We start from the raw sequence: 17,915 nt of genomic DNA, 5'->3' as shown, positions 1-17,915 counted from the left end.
TCTCTCTCTGTGTGACCATGAGAACACTAATTTTCATGTACTCATTTGTCCCTCCTGTCCCCCCGTAGCGCGCGTTGCCTTGGTGAAGTGTCGTGACCTGCACTGGGCCATGATGGCACACAGGGAACAGAGGGACACCAGCCTGGCATCGCTGCGCATGCTCATTGTCGCTGATGGAGCCAACCCCTGTGAGTGTGAAATGTAGTCAATGCAGGGAAATGTAGTCTGTGTGGAATCCACACTGGAACTACAGATGCCAGACATGCATGGAACTGGTCTGCATCCCAGTAAGCAAAATGAAGTTGAAAAGTATTTTAGACGTCTTTTCCTGACGTTGATGTCAGGTGCATATTAGGTGCTGAATGAAAGGTGAAAATACGTATTTTCCAGATGTCGAAAATACTTATTTTCCGGATGTTGAAATCGGGTGCATTGTAGGTGCTGAATGAAAGGTGAGAAGACGTATTTTCCGGCCGTCAAAAATATGTATTTTCCGGACATTGAAAATACTTAATTTACAGACGTTAAAAATACGTTTTTTTCAGACATTGATTCTATGGCCAATTTTCAACTGCACATACATTCTCAATGAAGTAAGCATTGTATCACAATAATAATTGTTCAAGCATCTTACTATAGGGAAGAGGAGCCAACAGAATATGTATTATTACTCTCATCTGTAACATGCACTTATGTTAGATTTTTCAAAAGCTTTATACCTGGCAGCAATGACGTTCAAACTAATACAACTTACCGAATAAACCAACGGACCACTTCAACTACAATACCATTCTCAGTAACGGTCACAGATTTTTTTCTTTTCTTGTTATGACTTTGATATATTGTTGTTTATCTACCTAAATTGAATGCATTGACTGTAGGTGGCTCTGACCAAAATGTAAATGTACAAAATAAAATAATCGCAAAGCATGCTGGGTATTATTCTAATGAGCTACACCCCCAAACAAGGACACATTTGGTAGGTGCGGACCAGATCCAAAACTGAACGAATAATAGACGTTTTGGGCTATGTTTCACAAGTTTGAACATCACAGTACAGTACGGCACAGTTTAGTACAGTAGAGCACAGTAGAGTACGGTACGGTACAGGACAGGAAAATGTTTATTTGGTAGAGTAGACTACAGTAGAGGATAGTTTAGTTCAATAGAGGATAGTACATTAGAGTAAAGTAGGGTACAATACAGTACACTATACTTTACAGTACTGTACTATATTGTACTCTACTGTACTTTTATTTTCTGTACTGTAATGTAATGTGCTGTACTGTGCTCTCCAAACTTGTGAAACATAGACGTCTATGTTTGGTTCAGATTTGGTCCGGTCCGGACCGGCCTTTATTTGGCCCAAACATAGACGTCTATAATTGTTTCAGATTTGGTCCGCTCTAGCCCAAATCTGAACCAAACATAGACGTCTATGATTGGTTCAGATTTGGTCCGGACAGGACCAAATAACATTGCCGTTGGTAAATGCTTAGTGGGATTGCACCTTCCAGGCAGTCAGTGTGGCTGACAGACAGCAAACATCCAACATGCAATAGGACAATTGCAAGTGATAAACAAAGCCCTGTATGATTTGAATGGATACCATCCAAAAATTGTCAATGTTTTGAGATGTCAGTGTTGTTGAGTCTCTCTCGCTGTCTGTGTCTCTCCCTAAGGGTCGGTGTCGTCCTGCGATGCCTTCCTCAGTGTGTTCCAGATCCACGGGCTGAAGCCAGAGGTCATCTGTCCCTGTGCCACCTCCCCTGAGGCCATGACGGTAGCCATCCGCAGGTAGGATGGGCTGAATGGGTCTTCTTAGCAAAAATAACAGTTTGTGTTTTGTTTTGCTACTTGGCCAAATGTGTTTGTAGTACCCTGAGTTGCCTCTGGAAAAATGTAATGAAATCAAAGTTACATAATGTACCTTCAATAATTTAATTTATGTATGGTTAGAAGGACCGTCTTTCGGCAGTGTGTGTACATTTTTGAGTAAAATCCCTGTCCTCTCCTGTACCTCTCTGTGTGCAGGCCGGGGGTGCCAGGGACGCCCCTCCCAGCCAGGGCCATCCTCTCCATGGGGGGTCTGAGTCACGGGGTCATCAGGGTCAACACGGAGGACAAAAACTCTGCCCTCACCGTGCAGGATGTGGGTCATGTGATGCCTGGAGGTGAGGAGGGGGGATGCACAGTATAGAAGAGAGAGAGAAATGGGGGATCTCACTTGAGAGTAATATCAGGAGTGAAATCCATGTGTATGTGTGTAATTGGCATACAAGTCTCAGGCAGGAATATAGTAACTAATCACGAGAGTTTGATTTCAAATCACCTCCACTGCAGGTCCATTTTTATATATGAATGTGTTTATTCCCAGGGCCACCCATATGTAAAATGTATGCACGCATGACTGTAAGTCACTTTGGATAAAAGTGTCTGCTAAATGGCATATATTATTATTATTATTATTATTATATTTGATTCTTTATGTGTAAATCGGTTTCTGTAATTGTATGTGTGTTATTATTCCTGTACATGTATTTATCTGTGCAGCTGACTCTGTCTCTATGTCTATATCTCTGATGTGTATAGTGAAGCCTGACTCTGTCTCTGTGTCTATAGCTCTGATGTGTATAGTGAAGCCTGAAGGGCCTCCTCAGCTGTGTAAGACAGATGAGATAGGGGAGATCGTGGTGAACTCTCGTGCTGGAGGCAACATGTACTATGGCCTACCAGGAGTCACCAAGAACACCTTTGAGGTACAGACCCACAACCATTCAATTCCCCCTTATGTGTTACGTGCTGTAAAGGGGAACCTGGTCAGACACCTGATCAGGACCTGGTCAGACACACCAAACTCTGAACATTCAATATGCTTACCAACACGTTTTATATTAGAAAATGTTAAAAACATCAGTTTTTGTCTGTCTGTTATAGGTGATTCCTGTCAATGCACTTGGTGCTCCTATTGGAGACATCCCCTTTGTGAGATCTGGACTCCTAGGCTTCGTAGGACCCGTAAGTAGGACTGTCTTGTGTGACCGTGTGCGTGCGTCCATATGTGTGTATTGAATGCTGTGTCTAACCGCTCTACAGGGCAGTCTGATATTTGTGGTGGGGAAGAACGAAGGCCTGCTGATGGTGAGTGGTAGGAGACACAACGCTGATGACTTGGTGGCCACAGCACTGGCCGTGGAGCCTGTCAAGACTGTGTATCGTGGGAGGTGAGTACTGTATGTGTGCATGCGTTTGTGTGTGTGTGCGCATATGTCAGCATGTATTTGAATGGACAGTGGATGAGGTCTGTGTTGTGTGTGCTTGCTGTGAGTCAGGTGTATTGGGGATTGCGCATAGAGATGTATAGAGATCATTACTTGGAAATAACCTGTTTTTGCATGGACATTGCCATTGAGGGCTTCCACCAGTTTAAAGTGGTCAACTGGGTGGGGATTCCTATGGGTTGGGAGCGATCAGCCAATGATCAAAATGTGTCTTCTTCAAATTGGTTTGCCTAGTTTGTAAAATGGCTTTAAGCTATATTACATAATCTAGTGGCCACAATAAATGATTGACACACAACATTTGGTTCAAGACTCCAGCTCTGCAGGTGGCGTGGCGGTAAGTCACCAATATTAGCTTTACACTTTTTTTCAAAAAATCAAAAGAAAATGGACTACTTGGAGATAGCCTCAATGGCGCTGCCCATGCTGTCACAGACTCCATAATGGCACAGATACAACATTGCAATCTCTATATGTCTCTATGGCATTGAGCTTTGTTGTGTATCACGACTGTCATCTGGTGGTTGTTAGTGAGCACTGCAGGCCCATAGCGCGCTCGTAATATGAGTGGATGTATACAGCATATTTCTGTGTGGGATGTGGGGGTGTATTGGCTCCTTGCAGAAAAGATCATCTCAAGCTGTGAAAATGCTTGTTATCAGAGTGGTTTTGTGTGTGTAGGAATTGCAGTGTTCTCTGCTTTATGTGTGGATGTACATATTCAGTATATGGAGGGAGAGGTCAATATCTATGTGTGTGACTATGGATCCTTGCAGAGAAGACATTCTAATTGTGTGTGTGTGTGTGTGTGTGTGTGTCCGCGTGTATGCATGTGTGTGTCAGGATTGCGGTGTTCTCTGTGACTGTGTTCTATGATGAGAGGATAGTGATTGTGGCAGAGCAGAGGCCAGATGCCAGTGAGGAGGACAGCTTCCAGTGGATGAGCCGAGTACTGCAGGTAGCTAACCCCCCTACAAACACCTCTTTCTTGGTACATTCCAAAACGAACACCACAGTTTTCAATGTACTCTAAACACTTGATTAGAGAAGTTGTCTAACTGAGGGGTGTTGTGTGTGTCCACTGTCCAGGCCATTGACAGTATTCACCAGGTGGGTTTGTACTGCCTAGCTCTGGTGCCTGCCAACACGTTACCCAAGACCCACCTGGGAGGGATCCACATCTTCGAGACCAAGCAGCACTTCCTGGACGGCAACCTGCACCCCTGTAACATCCTCATGTGCCCCCATACCTGTGTCACCAACCTCCCCAAACCACGGCAGAAACAGCCAGGTACAGTAGGCTCATCAACAGCAAAACTTGGAAACTGATTGGCTTACAGTGGCCATGACTTTTGAGCTAGGGAATTTATTTGATTGTGAATATGCATCTCTCTCTCTCTCTCTCTCTCCCTCCCTCTTTCTCTTTTTAGTGGGTGTGGGTCCAGCCTCCATCATGGTGGGGAACCTGGTAGCAGGGAAGAGGATAGCCCAGGCAGCAGGCAGGGATCTGGGCATGATCGAGGACCAGGACCTGATCAGGAAGGTAGGACCACCTCAGGACCTCTCTCTCATCATCACACCAGTTAGAAAGGACCCACATGCACGGTGGCCCATAGCAGGGTAGGGACGATAGCGGTAGCTGGTACTACTAACCTGGTGGTAGCCAACACTACTAACAATGGCATGCCGACTGCCGGATAGTCACGTTCGGTATGCTGTTGGGCTGCCACCATATTGGTTGGAGACAGCGGTTCAATATGGGCTTGCCTGCAGTGGTGAGCTGCCTCTTTGCCACCAGTGGTCCAGTAAGTGTTTGCTAGTTGGGTAGTTAGACAGGACAAGATAGCTGGTAAACCATGTGGGCAACATAATGCATTCTTTCTTCTGTCCTAATGCACCCGTCTCTCTTTGGATGTAACATTACATAGCTTCGTATGTGGCCTACTATGATGGTAAGAGCTACTGCCCCCTCCCAACTCTAACTTCTTACCCACCACACCCTGGTCCTTCCTTTGCTTCTGTCTTCAATGTGCTGTACAGTGAAGCTCTCAATGTGAATTGAGTTATTTTTCAGTTGCACACACAAATAATTATATGGATGCATCGCTAAGTTCTGGCAAGATGTGAGATCTTGCATGGTGTCAGACGTGATGCTCTGAATCTGCATGTGCCAATGTTTTATGCAATTGTTTTTATTTTTGCATCACAGCACAGTCTGTCATGGCATCTCTTAATGTCACCTGATGCACCATGCCTTCCATTTTTTATTTTATTTTTTATTTATTAAGGATCCCCATTAGCTGCTGCCAAGGCAGCAGCTACTCTTCCTGGGGTCCAGCAACATTAAGGCAGTTATATACAATTTCAAATATTACATGACATTATATTTCATAACACTTTACCCAATACATTTAGTGTGTTCCCTCAGGCCACTACTCCACTATCACATATTTACAATACAACATCCATGTGTACGTGTGTGTAGAGTGAGTGTCTATATGTATGTGTGTATGTACCTGTGTGTGTGTCTCTTCACAGTCCCCGCTGTTCCATAAGGTGTATTTTTACCTGTTTTTTAAATCTGATTCTACTGCTTGCATCAGTTACCTGATGTGGAATAGAGTTCCATGTAGTCATGGCTCTATGTAGTACTGAGTGCCTCCCATAGTCCGTTCTGGACTTGGGGACTGTGAAGAGACCTCTGGTGGCATGTCTTGTGGGGTATGCATGGGTGTCCGAGCTGTGTGCCAGTATTCCAAACAGACAGCTCGGTACATTCTGCTCGTCGACACCTCTCACAAAAACAAGCAGTGATGAAGTCAATCTCTCTTCCACTCTGAGCCAGTAGAGACTGACATGCATGTCATCAATGTTAGCTCTCCGTGTACTTTTAAGGGCCAGCTGTGCTGCCCTGTTCTAAGCCAACTGCAATTTTCCCAAGTCCCTCTTTGTGGCACCTGACCACGCTACTGAACAGTAGTTGAGGTGCGACAAAACTAGGGCCTGTAGGACCTTCCTTGTTGATAGTGTTGTTAAGAAGGCAGAGCAGCGCTTAATTATGGACATACTTCTCCCCATCTTAGCTACTGTTGTATCAATATGCTTTGACCATGACAGTCTACAATCCAGGGTTACTCCAAGCAGTTTAGTCACCTCAACTTGCTCAATTTCCACATTATTCATTACGAGATGTAGTTGAGGTTTAAGGTTTAGTGAATGATTTGACCCAAATACAATGCTTTTAGTTTTGGAAATATTCAGGACTAACTTATTCCTTTCCACCCATTCCGAAACTAACTGCAACTCTTTGTTAAGTGTTGCAGTTATTTCAGTTGCTGTAGTAGCTGACGTGTATAGTGTTGAGTCATCCGCATATATAGACACACTGGCTTTACTCAAAGCCAGTGGCATGTCGTTAGTAAAGATGGATAAAAAGCAAGGGACCTAGACAGCTGCCCTGGGGAATTCCTGATTCTACCTGGATTATGTTTGAGAGGCTTCCATTAAAGAACACCCTCTGTGTTCTGTTAGACAAGTAACTCTTTATCCACATTATAGCAGGGGGTGTAAAGCTATAATACATACGTTTTTCCAGCAGCAGACTATGATCGATAATGTCAAAAGCCACACTGAAGTCTAACAAAACAGCCCCCACAATCTTTTTATCATCAATTTCTCTCAGCCAATCATCAGTCATTTGTGTAAGTGCTGTGCTTGTTGAATGTCCTTTTCTATAAGCATGCTGAAAGTTTGTCAATTTGTTTACAGTAAAATAGCATTGTATCTGGTCAAACACAATTTTTTCCAATAGTTTACTAAGGGTAGGTAACAGGCTAATTGGTCGGCTGTTTGAGCCAGTAAAGGGGGCTTTACTATTCTTAGGTAGTGGAATGACTTTTGCTTCCCTCCAAGCCTGGGGGCACACACTTTCTAGTAGGCTTAAATTGAAAATATGGCAAATAGGAGTGGCAATATCGTTCCGCTATTATCCTCAGCAATTTTCCATCCAAGTTGTCAGACCCCGGTGGCTTGTCGTTGTTAATAGACAACAATAATTTGTTCACCTCTTCCACACTCACTTTACGGAATTCAAAATTACAATGCTTGTCTTTGGTTATATATACTTGGATGTGTAGTGTTAGCAATTGTTGCAGGCATGTCATGCCTAAGTTTGCTAATCTTGCCAATGAAAAAATTATTAAAGTAGTTGGCAATATCAGTTGGTTTTGTGATGAATGAGCCATCTGATTCAATGAATGATGGAGCTGAGTTTGCTTTTTTTCCCCAAATGTCATTTAAGTCGCTCCAAAGCTATTTACTATCATTATTTATGTTATTTATCCACCAGTCCATCATAGTGTTATTTCTTCTTCTTTTCATTCAGTTTAGTCACATGATTTCTCAATTTGCAATACGTTTGCCAATCGGTTGTGCAGCCAGACTTATTTGCCATTCCTTTTGCCTCATCCCTCTCAACCATACAATTTTTCAATTCCTCATCAATCCACGGGGATTTAACTGTTTTTCAGTCATTTTCTTAATGGGTGCATGCTTATTAGTAACTGGAATAAGCAATTTCATAAACGTGTCAAGTGCAGTGTCTGTTTGCTCTTCCATTGGCCCCCATCACCTCTGAATGTTCAAAATACTACACATACACATACAGGCCTTGCTGGTCTACAGAGTTGTTTGGACTCAGAGGAAGGCCCTGGCAAGCCATCTTCCTGAGATTCAACCATCCACATCTGCTCTTCATGTGCTTTGCTGTTTTTTCCCAATTGATTCCTCCCCATAATTGCTGTTAGCTAATATTTAAATCAGTTTTTCATTATTTTAAGGAATAGTTTGGTTAATGCTGCATGGTGTAAATTGACCATTTGTTTGCTACTTTGCCAATGGAAGTGACAGTTGCCTTCCTCCTGGTAGAAAAGCTACCTACAGAGGACATTTTTGCTCCAGGGCTATTTACTGCAGTGCAACTGTATTGACCATCTTCATGTCCTTAGACTTACTGTAACTTAAGGGAATTAACTTGAGGAAATTCAAGTTCTGTCAGGTTCCTTCCATCAGCAAAATACAACTCCTATTAGATTTATTTGTGGTTATTTTGTGTTGATATCAATTGATTTTTTCCCTATTGATATGATTGCTATGTAATTAGCTTTGACCCTCTCTTTTCTCTCCTCAGCACCAGTTCCTGTCCGAGGCTCTACAGTGGAGGGCACAGACTGACCCAGACCACTGTCTCTATGTGCTGCTCAATGCAAAGGTAGCACTCTCACTCTTTTAGACTCACTCTCACACATACAGTATACAGAACCCCCATAGACAGTTGTGCCCAGTTTTAAATAAACCCCTTGCCCCTACCCTCTCTCTAATGCCTTTGCTTCAGGGGGTAGCAGTGTGCACAGCCACATGTGTGCAGCTGCATAAGCGGGCGGAGAAGATTGCAGCGGCGCTCACAGAGAAAGGCAGCATCAACACCGGGGACAACGTGGTGCTGCTCTACCCTCCTGGTGGGTCCTTTCTGTCTTTCTGTCTGTCCGTCCATCAGACTCACACTGAGAAGTGGCATAGTCATACCCATTGAGGATGACTTAGAGTTACAGTCTGTCTTTGTCTCTCTTTCTGTCTCTCTCTCTAGGTATTGACCTGATAGCCTCTTTCTATGGCTGTCTGTACGCTGGCTGTGTTCCTGTCACTGTCAGACCTCCTCATCCACAGAACCTGGCAGCCACACTTCCCACTGTCCGCATGATCATCGATGTAAGTGTGTGCATGTTTATGTGTATATGTGGTATATTTTGATTACGTGAGTGTATGAGGATGGGTGCTTTTTTATTAGCATTGTGTTTGAGTGTTATTATTTTGGTCTTCCAAAGGTATGAAGTTGGAACCATACTTTTCTACAAACTAACATGTTTGTGGTGCATCTGTCTGTCCCCAGGTCAGTAAAGCTGCCTGTATCCTTACCACTCAGAACCTCATGAGGATCCTGCGCTCCAAAGAGGCTGCTGCCTCTCTGAACATTAAAACATGGCCGACAATCATAGACACAGGTACCATAGGCCAGGTGTTCTTAAACTTTTTGGTGCTGGGGACCCCTTTTGTGATTGCAAATTCATCAGTGAGGGACCCCCTCATAATCAGAACACAACTCGAGTGAGATAAAAGTAGCATACAAGGAGTTTTACTATGACTTCGGCAGTGTATGGCCGGATGAACCAAGTCTCAGGCCCTGGGATGGAACATTTTAATGCTTTTGGCATCTGAGATTTTCTTTTGAAGTTTTCAAACAAATTTCCTGCAATTCTACACATTTTGCCATAAGACAGAGAGAACACTTTGCAGTTTAAAGCTTAAATTACAGTGCATTTATGTAAAAGTATTGAGTTGATAATTGGTGGAGTACTGTGGATACCAATATCCCTCTGAACATGTTGCCCAGGGTTAAGAACATACATTGTATATATATATATATTGTATTGTATTATACCCTCTAAACTTATTCCACAGATCCCTTGGACAAAATTAGTTTAATCTATTTTTATTTTTTTATATATAAAAATAAATAAATACTTGATCTGGCTGTGTACCCCCTAAAGTACCTCCACACCCCATTTTAAGAACCCCTGCCATAGAAGATCTTACATACAGAACATACCTAACCTGAGCCAGAGAAACTCAACCTTGTTGTGCATGTTCCCTTCTTCCAGATGACCTCCCTCGCCATAGACCCCCCACAATCTACAAGCCCCCCACGGCAGAGATGATCGCCTATCTGGACTTCAGTGTGTCCACCACGGGCATGCTCACTGGGGTCAAGGTAAGGTCAATTACAGGAGGCTACCACTGTGTCTCAATACTCTAAAACAGCCCCAGATAGTTTGCAAAACTATGGTGGCCCATGAGCGGCCTGCCTTCGGCAAAGTCAGTAGCCAACGGCCCATTTTGCTAATCTGCTTTACAGTGGGCCAATGGCGGTAGCCATAACCATGGCTTTACCGGTTGATTCTGCTTCTCTTATTGGTTTCATTGTGATGTGTGTGTGATTGGCTGTGTGTCTCTGGCCATCAGATCTCCCATGCGGCAGTCAGTGCTCTGTGTCGCTCCATCAAGCTGCAGTGTGAGCTCTACTCCTCACGCCAAATAGCCATCTGCCTGGACCCTTACTGTGGCCTGGGCTTCGTACTGTGGTGCCTCGCAAGGTAACACACACATACACACACACAGGGTATCTTTATCTCTCTCGCTTACACACATGAACTCACACCTTATCTTGTTTCCTGTGTGTGTAGTGTGTACTCGGGCCACCAGTCCATCCTAATCCCTCCTCTGGAGTTGGAGAGCTGTCTGCCCTTGTGGCTGAGCACCCTGAGCCAGTACCGCATCAGAGACACCTTCTGCTCCTACTCTGTCATGGAGCTCTGCACCAAGGGGATAGGCACGCAGACAGAGATACTCAAAGTGAGTACAACACACACACACACACACACACACACACAAACACAAACAAGCTAACTCCCCATCTCCTTCTCTCTTTTCTTCCAGGCACGGGGGCTGAACCTGTCATGTGTGAGGAGCTGTGTGGTGATAGCAGAGGAGCGTCCTCGTCTGACCCTCACCATGTCCTTCTCCAAGCTGTTTAAGGACCTGGGCCTCTCCCCCCGTGCTGTCAGCACAGCCTTTGGATCCAGGGTCAACCTGGCCATTTGCATGCAGGTATTCAACCAGCTAGAATCTGTTCTGTGAGGAGGTACTAGGCAACAGGGAATTTCATAAGATGGAAGCATAACTTACTTGTTTGGAAAGATAGACTTGTATTAATGGCTAAGGGAAAACATTAATGTTTTGACGGCCATGTCCAATGTTCCTATGATTTGTGGCTGAACCTTGACTCATGTTGGTTGATGCACTAACTAGTGTCTCCCTGAACTGGAGGCTAGAGCCTTCTGTTAACTCTACATAACAGAAGAGTCACGTGTAAATAGAGGACTCTGAGGGTTGTCTGCCAGTTCAGTTAGTACAGCAGGACCTCCCTGTATGTCTCCTCAAGGACTGATACATGTACAGTGGATGTGTATCTGAGTTTTCAGTCAGGTTTTCTGTTTGTTTCTCAGGGAACCACTGGACCGGACCCCTCCACTGTGTATGTGGACATGAAGTCCCTCCGCCATGACAGGTGAGAACATATGTATGAGCAGCTTTGACGCTGAGGATCTTTTTTGTTTTTACAGTATTGAGTTCACCATCACAATGTGCTTTCACTTTCTGTCTCAGGGTGAGGCTGGTGGAGAGGGGAGCCCCTCAGAGTCTCCCTCTGATGGAGTCTGGCAAAGTAAGTCTCCCCTGATGGATCCACACACATTAAATTCCCTTTGTATTCAGATACAAGATGTGTTGTTGTGGGATTTTGTTGTTCACCATCTGTCTCTCTACTCTATCACTCTCTATAGATCTTACCAGGAGTCAGGGTGATCATTGTGAACCCAGAGACCAGAGGTCCTCTAGGAGATTCCCATCTAGGAGAGGTGAGGGAAGAGAATGCTAATATTAGAGTGAATATGTCAACATGTGGCATAGATAAAAGGATGGGCAATAGGATGGGTATAATTAGGAAAAACTCCTATCCCTATCAATAACCAACAATTCTCCTCATACATAACTCTCCTATTCCATCCTTATTAGGTTGGGCGGCAGGTAGCTTAGTGGTTAAGAGCATTGTGCCAGTAACCGAAAGGTCGCTGGTTCTAATCCCCGAGCCGACTAGGTGAAAAATCTGTCGATGTGCCCTTGAGCAAGGCACTTAACCCTAATTGCTCCTGTAAGTCGCTCTGGATAAGAGCGTCTGCTAAATGACTAAAATGTAAATGTAAAATGTTAACTGTACCTACTCTGCTCTCTGTCTCTGTCAGATCTGGATTAACAGCCCTCACAGTGCCAGTGGCTACTATACCATCTATGGAGAGGAGAGCCTGCAGGCCGACCACTTTAACACCAAGCTGAGCTTTGGAGACCCCACGACCCTGTGGGCCAGGACTGGCTACCTGGGCTTCGTCAAGAGGACTGAACTACTGGATGCCGCTGGGCGTGAGTGGATGGGTCTGGTCAGGGATATGGAGGCTAACGCTAATGGCTAACATAAAAAGGGAGGGCTATAGATGCTAATGCTAATGGCGAACATGAAAAGGGAGGGCTATGGATGCTAATGGATAAAAAATGAAAAGGGAGGGCTATGGAGGCTAACGCTAATGGCTAACATGAAAAGGGATGCTATGGATGCTAATGCTAATAGATAGCATGAAAAGGGAGGGCTATGATGCTAATGCTAATAGATAACAAGAAAAGGGAGACATACAAGGGATCTGATGAGGGATAAATGAGCTAGCCCAACATACCCAGTATTCAACATATTTGTTTGCCCCTCTCTGTCTGTCTCCCTCTCTGTGGTCAGATCGTCATGATGCCCTGTTTGTGGTGGGTTCCGTGGATGAGACTCTGGAGCTTAGGGGACTGCGCTACCACCCCATCGACATCGAGACATCTGTGTCCCGGGCTCACCGCAGCATCGCAGAGAGGTCAGAACACTGGAGTGTCCCAGGAAACCTTACTTATTGTCCATTGGTTTATCTGTGTTTTCATAATTGGAGTGAGATGAAGAGATGTCTTAGTGTGTGTGTGTACGTGCGCACGTGTGTGTCTTTGTCTGACATTTGATTTGAATATAACCCCTTTTTCATATGTGTCCCATACAGTGCGGTGTTCACGTGGACCAACCTACTGGTGGTGGTGGCTGAGCTGTGTGGCTCAGAGCAGGATGCCCTGGACCTGGTGCCCCTGGTCACCAACGTGGTGCTGGAGGAGCACCATCTCATCGTGGGCGTGGTGGTCATCGTGGACCCGGGGGTCATACCTATCAACTCCAGGGGGGAGAAACAGCGCATGCACCTCCGGGACTCCTTCCTGGCTGACCAACTGGACCCCATCTATGTGGCGTATAATATGTGAGGGGCCAGGGGGGATGGGCTGGGCTGGTCATCGTATGGTGGAAAAGATTCCGGCTGTTGGAGAGGGTGTTAGGAAGAAAGTAGTTTGGACCAACCTGCTCCACAGACAGAAAATGCATGGTACCACAATGGGCAGTAGGAGGGGGTTGGCTGCACTTTACTGCACTGTATTGACACAGACCTTTTTGGGGTGTATGTGGTTCAGATCTTAGGTCTTTTGCATTCCAGGTCTGTTGGATTTCAAGGAGCACTCTGTTGTGTTTTTGAGACGTACACTGTATTGTAAAAAAAAAAGTATATAAAATATATATATATATATATATATATATATATATATATATATATATATATATATACTGAGTATACAAAACATTAAGGACAACTGCTATTTCCGTGACATAGACTGACCAGGTGATTCCAGGTGAAAGCTATGATCCCTTATTTATGTCACTTGTTAAATCCACTTCAAATCAGTGTAGATGAAGGGGAGGAGACAGGTTAAAGAAGTATTTTTAAGCCTTGAGACAATTGAGAAATGGATTGTGTATGTGTGCCATTCAGAGGGTGAATAGACAAGACAAAATATTTAAGTGGCTTTGAACAGGGTATGGTAGTAGGTGCCAGGCGCACCGGTTTGTGTCAAGAACTGCAACGCTGTTGGGTTTTTCACTCTCAACAGTTTCCCATTTGTATGAAGAATGGTCCACCACCCAAAGGACATCCAGCCAACTTGACACAACTGTGGGAAGCATTGGAGTCAACATGGGCCAGCATCCCTGTGGAACGCTTTTGACACGTTGTAGAGTCCATGCCCCGACAAATTGAGGCTGTTCTGTGGGCAAAAGGGGGGGTGCAACTCAATATTAGGAAGGTGTTCCTAATGTTTGGTATACTCATATATATATATATATATATATATATATATATCACTACCGTTCAAAAGTTTGGGGTCACTTAGAAATGTCTTCACAGAACAGCGCAAACTGGCTCTAACCAGAATAGAAAGAGGAGCGGGAGGCCCCGGTGCACAACTGAGCAAGAGGACAAATACATTAGAGTGTCTAGTTTGAGAAACAGGCGCTTCACAGGTCCTCAACTGGCAGCTTCATTAAATAGTACCCGCAAAACACCAGTCTCAACATCAACAGTGAAGAGGCGACTCCGGGATGCTGACCTTCTAGGCAGAGTTGCAAAGAAAAAGCCATATCTCAGACTGCCCATCTTAATCTTTTATTTTTATTGGCCAGTCTGAGATATGACTTCACTGTTGACGTTGAGACTGGTGTTTTGCAGGTACTATTTAATGAAGCTGTCAGTTGAGGACCTTGTGAGGTGTCTGTTTCTCAAACTAGACACTAATGTATTTGTCCTCTTGCTCAGTTGTGCACTGGGGCCTTCCACTCCTCTTTCTATTCCGGTTAGAGCCAGTTTGCGCTGTTCTGTGAAGGAGCAGTACACAGCGTTGTACGAGATCTTCAGTTTCTTGGCAATTTCTCGCATGGAATAGCCTTCATTTCTCAGAACAAGAATAGACTGACAAGTTTCAGAAGAAAGTTCTTTGTTTCTGGCCATTTTGAGCCTGTAATCGAACCCAAAATTGCTGATGCTCCAGATATTCAACTAGTCTCAAGAAGGCCAGTTGTATTGCTTCTTTAATCAGCACAACAGTTATCAGCTGTGCTAACATAATTGCAAAAGGGTTTTCTAATGATCAATTAGCCTTTTAAAATGATAAACTTGGATTAGCAAACACAACGTGCCATTGGAACACAGGACTGATGGTTGCTGATAATGGGCCTCTGTACGCCTATGTAGATATTCCATTAAAAATCAGCCGTTTCCAGCTACAATAGTCATTTACAACATTAACAATGTCTACACTGTATTTCTGATCAATTTGATGTTATTTTAATGGACAAAAAAATTGCTTTTCTTTCGAAAACAAGGACATTTCTAAGTGACCCCAAACTTTTGAACGGTAGTGCGTATATATACATACACACACAAACACACACACACAAAAGTATGTGGACACCCCTTCAAATGAGTGGATTTGGCTATTTCAGCCACACCCGTTGCTAACAGGTGTATCGAGCACACAGCCAGGCAATCTCCATAGACAAACATTGGCAGTAGAATGGCCTTACAGAAAAGCTCAGTGACTTTCAACGTGGCACCGTCAGAGGATGCCACCTTTCCAACAAGTCAGTTCGTCACATTTCTGCCCTGCTAGAGCTGCCCCGGTCAACTGTAAGTGCTGGTATTGTGAATTGGAAACGTCTAGGAGCAACAACGGCTCAGCTGCGAAGTGGTAGGCCACACAAGCTCACAGAAAGGGACTGCTGAGTGCTGAAGCGCGTAGCGCATAAAAATCGTCTGTTCTCGGTTGCAACACTCACTACCGAGTTCCAAACTGCCTCTGGAAGCAACGTCAGCACAATAACTGTTCGTTGGGAGCTTCATGAAATGTGTTTCCATGGCCGAGCTGCTGCACACAAGCCTAAGATCACCATGTGCAATGCCAAGCGTTGGCTGGAGTGGTGTAAAGCTCGCCGTCATTGGACTCTAGAGCAGTGGAAACGCATTCTCTGAAGTGATGAATCACACTTCTGGCAGTCCGATGGACTAATCTGTGTTTGGCGGATGCCAGGAGAACGCTACTTGCATAGTGCCAACTGTAAAGTTTGGTGGAGGAGGAATAATGGTCTGGGGCTGTTTTTTGTGGTTTGGGCTAGGCCCCTTAGTTCCAGTGAAGGGAAATCTTAATGCTACAGCATACAATGACATTCTAGACGATTCTGTGCTTCCAACTTTATGGCAACAGTTTGGGGAAGACCCTTTCCTGTTTCAGCATGACAATGCCCCTGTGCACAAAAGCGAGGTTCATACAGAAATGGTTTGTGGAGATCGGTGTGGAAGAACTTGATTGGCCTGCACAGAGCCCTGACCTCAACCCCATCGAACACCTTTGGGATGAATCTGAACGCCGACTGTGAGCCAGGCCTAATCGCCCAACATCAGTGCCCGACCTCACAAATGTTCTTGTGGTTGAATGGAAGCAAGTCAACGTTGAATGGATGCAAGTCAACGCACCAATGTTCCAATATCTAGTGGAAAGCCTTCCCTGTTATAGCAGCAAAGGGGGGGACCAGCTCCAAATTAATGCCCATGATTTTGGAATGAGATATATATATCTCCATATCCACCTGGACAGAGTCCGTGTCTACACTAAACACAGCTTTTCAACTGCAACTGGAAGGGAAAATAACTATACCCTCGCCACACCCCCCAATCACACAACAAACACCTCAACTGCCTGACTGGCCCTCTATTTGCACAGTGTCAGGGAGTATTAAGGTGCTGAAGTCAATCTTACCTCTCTCCCCACTCCTCCATGATCCAATCATATGTAAGGTATTGCGAGGGGCCAAGGGATGAGGACTTCCTGTCTCTGGTGACATAATTTCCTGGGGTTGAGTGATACAGTATGTAAAAAATATATTCATCTTACTCCATTTTTACTGGCTTTCCTCCCCAAGCTTTCCAGGTCTTACCCAGTCCTTGTTTTCTTTTCTTTTCTTATCTTTAACTTATTCTAAATGTTGTGCTTGCTTCACCCTGTAGTGACCTATCTGTGTACTTTGAGGCAGGGGTTTATGAAGGATGTGTGAAGGCATGTTAGAACACTAATGAACACATTAGTGGGCGGCGCACAATTGGCCCAACGTCGTCCGGGTTTGGCTGGTGTAGGCCGTCATTGTAAATAAGAATTTGTTCTTAACTGATTTGCATAGTTAAATAAAGGTAAAAAAAAAAAATACATATAAGATAGACCAATCAGCAGCCGTAGAAGAAATTACATCAGTCAGTCGTCATTGGCTGTACTTGCATCACAGGTTTATTGCTTGAAAAGGCAAAATAAGAAATGGAACGCATTTTCCACTTTCTTTAATTAAGTTTACTTCTTGCCTTATAAAACTTTGCCCATACACGTTTTGTTTTTGTCCATTGCTGTTCTTCCATTTCATAACTGTTTGTGTTATTGGGGTGATAATCCTTATTGATATCCAAAGGGATGTTTGGAGTAGAACATAGAGGCCATTTACTGTACTGTACCCATCAAGGCTTCTGTATTTTATATATACTGTATAGATATTATTTTTTAATTGTATGTATACATGTAAAAAAACTAAAACTCAATTGATCTCTCTCACCTGATGGTTTTCTGGATAACTAACCTAGTTGTGAGCAGATGGTGCCGAAAGATTATTGTACATAAGAATTAAAGCAATTTAAAGGTAAAGACTCTAGTGAATTTAAGATCTTAACACTGATCTTGCACTTGTCTATTTTTGATGATCCAATTATCCACATTCCTCATGTTCAAGGAGCATATTAATTGTGAGGAATCATTTTTGAGGAATCCAAGTTAACTAGGGATTAGCAGAAAGGAACCAGCTAATAGTGCCAAGAGTTTTTCCTGGTCAGGTCACTTCAAGCTCGAAGGACCTTGAAAACCACGCCACCATGAATAAGGTTGTCAGGGATTTGTACAGTCAGGGATAACTTCTGGGCCCAACCAGAGATTGGTTTGATGTTATGAGCTTGGGGAGAACGATGAAACCAA

At 44.1% G+C, this 17,915-nt stretch overlaps 1 protein-coding gene across 3 annotated transcripts in view; it reads left to right on the top strand.

Annotated features, from left to right (window-relative positions):
• The window catches only part of LOC121575204 (disco-interacting protein 2 homolog B-A-like), a 74,884-nt gene extending 61,311 nt beyond the window's left edge, over nt 1–13,573 (top strand). For 2 of the 3 annotated variants that reach the window (XM_041888160.2, XM_041888159.2), the window contains 23 exons: nt 69–188; nt 1,683–1,797; nt 2,035–2,174; nt 2,623–2,759; nt 2,938–3,018; nt 3,097–3,224; nt 4,125–4,239; nt 4,371–4,572; nt 4,712–4,824; nt 8,470–8,550; nt 8,674–8,797; nt 8,926–9,047; nt 9,229–9,340; nt 9,998–10,107; nt 10,359–10,489; nt 10,580–10,748; nt 10,833–11,003; nt 11,402–11,463; nt 11,562–11,619; nt 11,738–11,812; nt 12,197–12,371; nt 12,736–12,859; nt 13,037–13,573. In XM_041888160.2, the coding sequence (XP_041744094.1) occupies nt 69–188; nt 1,683–1,797; nt 2,035–2,174; nt 2,623–2,759; nt 2,938–3,018; nt 3,097–3,224; nt 4,125–4,239; nt 4,371–4,572; nt 4,712–4,824; nt 8,470–8,550; nt 8,674–8,797; nt 8,926–9,047; nt 9,229–9,340; nt 9,998–10,107; nt 10,359–10,489; nt 10,580–10,748; nt 10,833–11,003; nt 11,402–11,463; nt 11,562–11,619; nt 11,738–11,812; nt 12,197–12,371; nt 12,736–12,859; nt 13,037–13,289 (2,918 nt within the window). In that variant the 3' untranslated portion in view covers nt 13,290–13,573. Of the gene's footprint in view, nt 1–68; nt 189–1,682; nt 1,798–2,034; nt 2,175–2,622; nt 2,760–2,937; nt 3,019–3,096; nt 3,225–4,124; nt 4,240–4,370; nt 4,573–4,711; nt 4,825–5,209; nt 5,234–8,469; nt 8,551–8,673; nt 8,798–8,925; nt 9,048–9,228; nt 9,341–9,997; nt 10,108–10,358; nt 10,490–10,579; nt 10,749–10,832; nt 11,004–11,401; nt 11,464–11,561; nt 11,620–11,737; nt 11,813–12,196; nt 12,372–12,735; nt 12,860–13,036 lie in introns of all 3 variants that reach the window. The other variant, XM_041888158.2, reaches the window with a different exon arrangement.
• Nucleotides 13,574–17,915: the final 4,342 nt, after the last annotated feature.

Source organism: Coregonus clupeaformis, chromosome 10 (assembly GCF_020615455.1).
Source record: "Coregonus clupeaformis isolate EN_2021a chromosome 10, ASM2061545v1, whole genome shotgun sequence".
Taxonomy (NCBI): Eukaryota; Metazoa; Chordata; class Actinopteri; order Salmoniformes; family Salmonidae; genus Coregonus; species Coregonus clupeaformis.
The sequence above is the reverse complement of the archived record's forward strand: the minus strand, read 5'-3'. Positions and strand labels throughout refer to the sequence as shown.